This window comes from Procambarus clarkii, chromosome 22, assembly GCF_040958095.1.
Source record: "Procambarus clarkii isolate CNS0578487 chromosome 22, FALCON_Pclarkii_2.0, whole genome shotgun sequence".
Classification (NCBI taxonomy): Eukaryota; Metazoa; Arthropoda; class Malacostraca; order Decapoda; family Cambaridae; genus Procambarus; species Procambarus clarkii.
Window position 1 is genome coordinate 35,764,715 of NC_091171.1, and position 7,314 is coordinate 35,772,028.

Genomic DNA, 7,314 nt, shown 5'->3' on the forward strand with positions numbered 1-7,314 from the left:
GGATAGTGTTTAGGGGAAAAAGTATACTTGCTGGATAGTCACTATAGGCTGTTATGGTGCAGCCCGTCCTCTCCACAACGTCACAAAAATTATGTACTAAATTGCACAAACCTAACTTAACCAAACCTAAACTAACCTAACCTAACCTACCTCACGAATAGAAAACGTGACAGCCCATCAATTTAGCGACCCGCTGTGATTTGTAACGCATCATATTTTGACGTTGGGGGAATTGTTAGGTCAAAATATGATGTATTATGCGAAGGGACAGGTTGACCGTGACCGTAATAATCCTCCGGAGGTTGACAGGCCTTAACATTAAGGTCAAAATAAAGGACGGGTTACACAGAGACGGAGAATGGAGGGACAGGCGGGATGTGCTTGACAGTGGTCACGACCCAGGCATTCCTGTTAGTGAATCACCGCCTTGGAATCACGGAGGTGTTGACTTTGAGTGTGTGTGTGTGTGTGTGTGTGTGTGTGTGTGTGTGTGTGTGTGTGTGTGTGTGTGTGTGTGTGTGTGTGTGTGTGTGTGTGTGTGTGTGTGTGTGTGTGTGTGTGTGTGTGTGTGTGTGTGTGTGTGTGTGAGAGACAGAGAGACAGAGAGACAGAGAGAGAGAGAGAGAGAGAGAGAGAGAGAGAGAGAGAGAGAGAGAGAGAGAGAGAGAGAGAGAGAGAGAGAGAGAGAGAGAGAGAGAGAGAGAGAGAGAGAGAGAGAGAGACTAACATTACCTACACACCAAGACAGCCAGTCACCAGGCACAAGCCCAGGTGGTATAGGCCCCCTGAGAGTGCAGGCAACACACAGGTGTAACCTGGAATGTTGTTGTGGTCAAGAGGTATGAGCAGGCTATGAATGGGGGTGAGTCAACGCCCGGGAATGTTACGCTGTCTGTGGGCATGAATGACTGGTACCAGCGGGCCCCGTCACTGGTTGGGCTCAGGGAGGGAGGGAAGAGAGGAGGGAGGGGAGGGAGGGAACTCTAGAGAGGGGGAGAGGGGGGCATTGCAAGGAGAAGGGGGGGGGGTGCAGGCAGCAGAAGTGGGCACGCAACTCTCTCGTGCTGCAGTGATGCAATATTAGGGAACTGAGGCTACGGTACCAGGCCCTCACTAGCACCTGTGGGATGAAATTCTCCTGCACGCTTGCTCATGTATTCCGTGCGGGGGCTCAGGGCACCTGCTCAGGCTGGCCCCTCCTTGCACTGGCACACGTCGCCCCGTCCCTCACTATGTGCAGCCACTCGGGGCCATGATTCACTACTTAACTTAGGCAAGGGGGCCCCCACCTTCCTCCAGTGGGTCAAGCGGAACCACAATTCACGCTTTGGTGGACCACTAGCCAGCCACCCACTACTTCCTGTGTCCACGGGGAGGGAGGAAGCACTCCCCCACTACCCACTTTGGGCCGCCCACCAGCTGCTAGAGATGCCCAAGGTGGCGCAATAGCTACTTGCCCGAGCTGGGCCTCGGGCAAGTAGGCCTTGACCAAGTGACAAGTATCTTGACCTATTATCAATATGGAAGAGAACATGGAGGCAGAAGAGCAGGATAAGTAAACGGACGAAAAGGAACAGGAGGAAGCGGAAGAGAAAATGAAGAAGCTGGAGAATATGGAGGAAATAGATGGCAGTGAGGATGAAGAAGAGAAAGAAGGAGGCGGAGGAAGAGGAGGGAGTATAGAGGGAAAAGAAGGAAGGTATAGGGAGGGTGTTGGATCCTGTCTGACACACATCGGAGGCCATGGCCTCCTGGAGCCCAGCTCTCTCACCGTTATCTACACCAACTCTACGGCATGTGTGGAATATAAGGTGTGGTGTGTGGTGGTGGTGTGTGGTGGAGGTGGTGGTGGTGGTGTGTGGTGATGGTGGTGGTTGTAATTGTGTGTGGTGATGGTGGTGGTTGTGGTGGTGTGTGGTGTGGTGGTGTGTGGTGTGTGGTGGAGGTGGTGGTGGTGTGTGGTGGAGGTGGTGGTTGGTGATGGTGGTGTGGTGGTGATGATGTTGTGGTGGTGATGGTGGTGGTGGTGATGGTAGTTGTACTCATCTAGTTGTGCTTGCGAGAGTTGAGCTTTATCTCTTTGGTCCCGCCTCTCAACTGTCAATCAACTGATGTACAAATTCCTGAGCTTAATGGGCTCTATCATATCTACATTTGATACTGTATATGGAATCTGCCTCCACCACATCACTGCCTAATGCCTAATGCATTTCATTTGTTAACTACTCTGAGAGAGTAGTTAATAAATTCTGACCTATCAGTGACCACAGAGCAGTGAGGTCAAGTTCCTTATCTATACCAGCCTGGCTCTATCTGTTACCTTATAATGTAACTATTCTGGCGTTTGAATTTGTTGTCGAATGTGACCTAAAGGTTGTGTATGGAGGTGGCTTCCACAACTTCTGCAGTCAGTACATTCCCCCTTGTTGACCCCCAGTACAACGTATACCAGTACTTCCTTACACTTTATCGACCGACTGGCGTTTCTAGCTTCGACCTATATCCTCACAGCTTCTAGGTACTAGCTTCGACCTATATCCTCATGTCCTACTTTCAACTAATTTATATTGGCTGCCCTAGCCTATTCCCCCTCAGTATCTTCTACATTACCATCATGTCTCTTCTGTTGTTAGATGTATATAGCGACTTTAGCCTATTCTAGTTCTGGCAATAACCATGTTGTAAACATTTGTACTCTTGTTCAATTTTGATCGCGTGTGTTTAGGTTGCGGATGCCAGGACGGATATTCCGGTACTGATGTAACTTAAGCTTTGTACAATGTCTTGAAAGAGTCCGTATTTAGGTATTTAATTGATATTTAATTGTATTTAATTAGGCATTTAATTCTTTTGCTAGCCAGCTTATTATATGGAGCCATTTAATATATATATATATTATATATATATATATATATATATATATATATATATATATATATATATATATATATATATATATATATATATATATATATAGTTTTCAGTTGCATATTGTCCTGGGGACCATTCAGGCTTGTTCGCATATATATATATATATATATATATATATATATATATATATATATATATATATGTATGTATATATATATATATTCATATATATATATATATATATATATATATATATATATATATATATATATATATATATATATATATATATATAGTAAATGGGAGAATATTTAATGCTAATAAGTACTTAATGTGCGGCCGTCGCATCACTCCGTCTCGTGGGGTCGTGTTCTCATTCTTCCTTCCCGGTAATGATGTGTCAGCTGTTTGTGTTGTGAGGTATACAGATGAGGTGGGAGGGAGGGGGAGAGAGAGAGAGAGAGAGAGAGAGAGAGAGAGAGAGAGAGAGAGAGAGAGAGAGAGAGAGAGAGAGAGAGAGAGAGAGAGAGAGAGAGAGAGAGAGAGAGAGAGAAAGAGAAAGAGAGAGAGAGAGAGACAGAGACAGAGAGACTAACATTAGTTAAGAACACCCCCAAAACAACAAAAGATCAGCGTTACCAATAAACTTAAGCGACAAAGAGAAAGAGAGAAGTGGCGAGTGAATCATCTCACATCCGGAGGAACAGGCGAGAGTGTGTGGGAGGACCTGGGTGGCTGCTGGGTGCTGGGAGGACATGGGTGGGTGCTGGGTGCTGGGAGGACCTGGGTGGGTGCTGGGTGCTTGGTGGACCTGGGTGGGTGCTGGGTGCTGGGAGGACCTGGGTGGGTGCTGGGTGCTGGGAGGACCTGGGTGGGGTGCTGGGAGGACCTGGGTGGGTGCTGGGTGCTGGGAGGACCTGGGTGGGTGCTGGGTGCTGGGAGGACCTGGGTGGGTGCTGGGTGCTGGGAGGACCTGGGTGGGGTGCTGGGTGCTGGGAGGACCTGGGTGGGTGCTGGGTGCTGGGAGGACCTGGGTGGGTGCTGGGTGCTGGGAGGACCTGGGTGGGGTGCTGGGTGCTGGGAGGACCTGGGTGGGTGCTGGGTGCTGGGAGGACCTGGGTGGGTGCTGGGTGCTGGGAGGACCTGGGTGGGTGCTGGGTGCTGGGAGGACCTGGGTGGGCGGGGTACTGGGAGGACCTGGGTGGGTGCGGTACTGGGAGGACCTGGGTGGGTGCTGGGTGCTGGGAGTACCTGGGTGGGCGGGGTGCTGGGAGGACCTGGATGGGCGGGGTACTGGGTGGACCTGGGTGGGTGCTGGGTGCTGGGAGGACCTGGGTGGGTGCTGGGTGCTGGGAGGACCTGGGTGGGTGCTGGGAGGACCTGGGTGGGGTGCTGGGTGCTGGGAGGACCTGGGTGGGCGCTGGGTGCTGGGAGGACCTGGGTGGGCGGGGTGCTGGGAGGACCTGGGTGGGTGCTGGGTGCTGGGAGGACCTGGGTGGGCGGGGTGCTGGGAGGACCTGGATGGGCGGGGTACTGGGAGGACCTGGATGGGCGGGGTACTGGGTGGACCTGGGTGGGTGCTGGGTGCTGGGAGGACCTGGGTGAGTGCTGGGTGCTGGGAGGACCTGGGTGGGTGCTGGGTACTTGGATTCGAGAAGTAGAGACAATGTTGCGGTCAGTTATACAATACACCGGTTAGTTAGTTTAGTTTAGTTCATTTATTATGCACCCCATACCCATCTTGTGGGCGGTAGTGGAAAGGGTTACAGAGGCACATAATGGGCTCAGGGACTGAACCCCACAATTCAGTCCCTGAGCCCATTATGTGCCTCTGTAACCCTTTCCACTACCATAATAGCCAAATAATAGACATTTAATGGACCATAAAGGAACTCAAAGATACAAAACAACAGAAACTGAAAATAATAATACCAAAACAAACAGAAAAATACATAATCATAAAAACCCAGTACCAAACACCACGCCCCGACCTTAAGGGGAAACCCCAGACATTTTAAAAACATCAAATCTTATATATTATCTTCAAACTCCGTCGACTCTCTTAAGTTAATTCCAACTGCGCGAGACACAACTAGTTAAGTGAAACTTTGAAGTTGTACAATGGTATAATGACTGGCAGGAGTGATGTTAAACAATGGTATAATGACTGGCAGGAGTGATGTTAAACAATGGTATAATGACTGGCAGGAGTGATGTTAAACAATGGTATAATGACTGGCAGGAGTGATGTTAAACAATGGTATAATGACTGGCAGGAGGGATGTTATACAAGGGTATAATGACTGGCAGGAGTGATGTTGTACAAGGGTATAATGACTGGCAGGAGTGATGTTGTACAAGGGTATAATGACTGGCAGGAGTAATGTTGTACAATGGTATAATGACTGGCAGGAGTGATGTTATACAATGGTATAATGACTGGCAGGAGTAATGTTGTACAAGGGTATAATGACTGGCAGGAGTGATGGTATACAATGGTATAATGACTGGCAGGAGTAATGTTGTACAAGGGTATAATGACTGGCAGGAGTGTTGTTGTACAAGGGTATAATGACTGGCAGGAGTAATGTTGTACTAGGGTATAATGACTAGCAGGAGTGTTGTCATACAGGGGTATAATGACTGGCAGGAGTAATGTTGTACAAGGGTATAATGACTGGCAGGAGTGTTGTTATACAAGGGTATAATGACTGGCATGAGTAATGTTGTACAAGGGTATGATGATTGGCAGGAGTAGTGTTGCATAAGGGTATGATGACTGGCAGGAGTAATGTTGTACAAGGGTATAATGACTGGCAGGAGTGATGTTATACAATGGTATAATGACTGGCAGGAGTAATGTTGTACAAGGGTATAATAACTGGCAGGAGTGATGTTGTACAATGGTATAATGACTGGCAGGAGTAATGTTGTACAAGGGTATAATGACTGGCAGGAGTGATGTTATACAATGGTATAATGACTGGCAGGAGTGATGTTATACAATGGTATAATGACTGGCAGGAGTAATGTTGTACAAGGGTATAATAACTGGCAGGAGTGATGTTGTACAATGGTATAATGACTGGCAGGAGTAATGTTGTACAAGGGTATAATGACTGGCAGGAGTGATGTTATACAATGGTATAATGACTGGCAGGAGTAATGTTGTACAAGGGTATAATGACTGGCAGGAGTGATGTTATACAATGGTATAATGACTGGCAGGAGTAATGTTGTACAAGGGTATAATGACTGGCAGGAGTGATGTTATACAATGGTATAATGACTGGCAGGAGTAATGTTGTACAAGGGTATAATGACTGGCAGGAGTGATGTTATACAATGATATAATGACTGGCAGGAGTAATGTTGTACAAGGATATAATGACTTGCAGGAGTAATGTTGTACAAGGGTATAATGACTGGTAGGAGAAATGTTGTACAAGGGTATAATGACTGTTAGGAGTGTTGTTATACAAGGGTATAATGACTGGCAGGAGTAATGTCGTACAAGGGTATAATGACTGGCAGGAGTAATGCCGTACAAGGATATAATGACTTGCAGGAGTAATGTTGTACAAGGGTATAATGACTGGCAGGAGTAATGTTGTACAAGGGTATAATGACTGGCAGGAGTAATGTCGTACAAGGGTATAATGACTGGCAGGAGTAATGCCGTACAAGGATATAATGACTTGCAGGAGTAATGTTGTACAAGGGTATAATGACTGGCAGGAGTAATGTTGTACAAGGGTATAATGACTGGCAGGAGTGTTGTTGTACAAGGGTATAATGACTACTTAAGTAGAGTACTGAATATTATGCCTAAAAAGGCGAAATCCTTTTGGATAAAATATAGAAAATAGAGTTTAAGTTGTATAAAGTTGCACATACCTTTAGTGACTCAAACATTACTTACAACACTCGTGAATTGGGATCGAAAACAAGTTCCTGGGTTATGTTTGGGACTCGTTAAGACGGCCTGCTTCATGGGGTTCTGAGAGTTCTTCCACTCCCCAAGCCCGGCTCGAGGCCAGGCTTGACTTGTGAGAGTTTGGTCCAACAGGCTGTTGCTTGGAGCGGCCCGCAGGCCCACATATCCACTACAGCCTGGTTGGCCCGGCACTTCTTGAAGAAAACAATCTAGTTTTCTCTTGAATCAGCTCGTCTTCTAAACAAAGACCCCAAAGTCCATTCCATGCACCCGCCAAACCCCCCCGTTTATGAATGAAAGTCTGTTTACACACGACTCACAACTGATGACGTCCGAACAATTCCGGAACAAGTGCTTCGCTGACGACTTTCGTTGGAACCACAACGCTGTAAATGATTCACCCACATACTAAAAATATAAATACCTTACTACTGATATAAAAAAAATACTATGCGTATTGAATCGACCTTGCATACACACACATACATATATATATATATATATAT

General features: G+C 47.0%; 1 protein-coding gene across 1 annotated transcript in view; it reads left to right on the top strand.

Annotated features, from left to right (window-relative positions):
* Positions 1-1,595: 1,595 nt before the first annotated feature.
* The window catches only part of LOC123761070 (mucin-5AC-like), a 21,565-nt gene continuing 15,846 nt past the window's right edge, over positions 1,596-7,314 (top strand). Inside the window, exon 1 of the mRNA XM_069329193.1 lies at positions 1,596-1,811. Coding sequence (XP_069185294.1) covers positions 1,596-1,811 — 216 coding nt within the window. The remainder of the gene's footprint in view (positions 1,812-7,314) is intronic.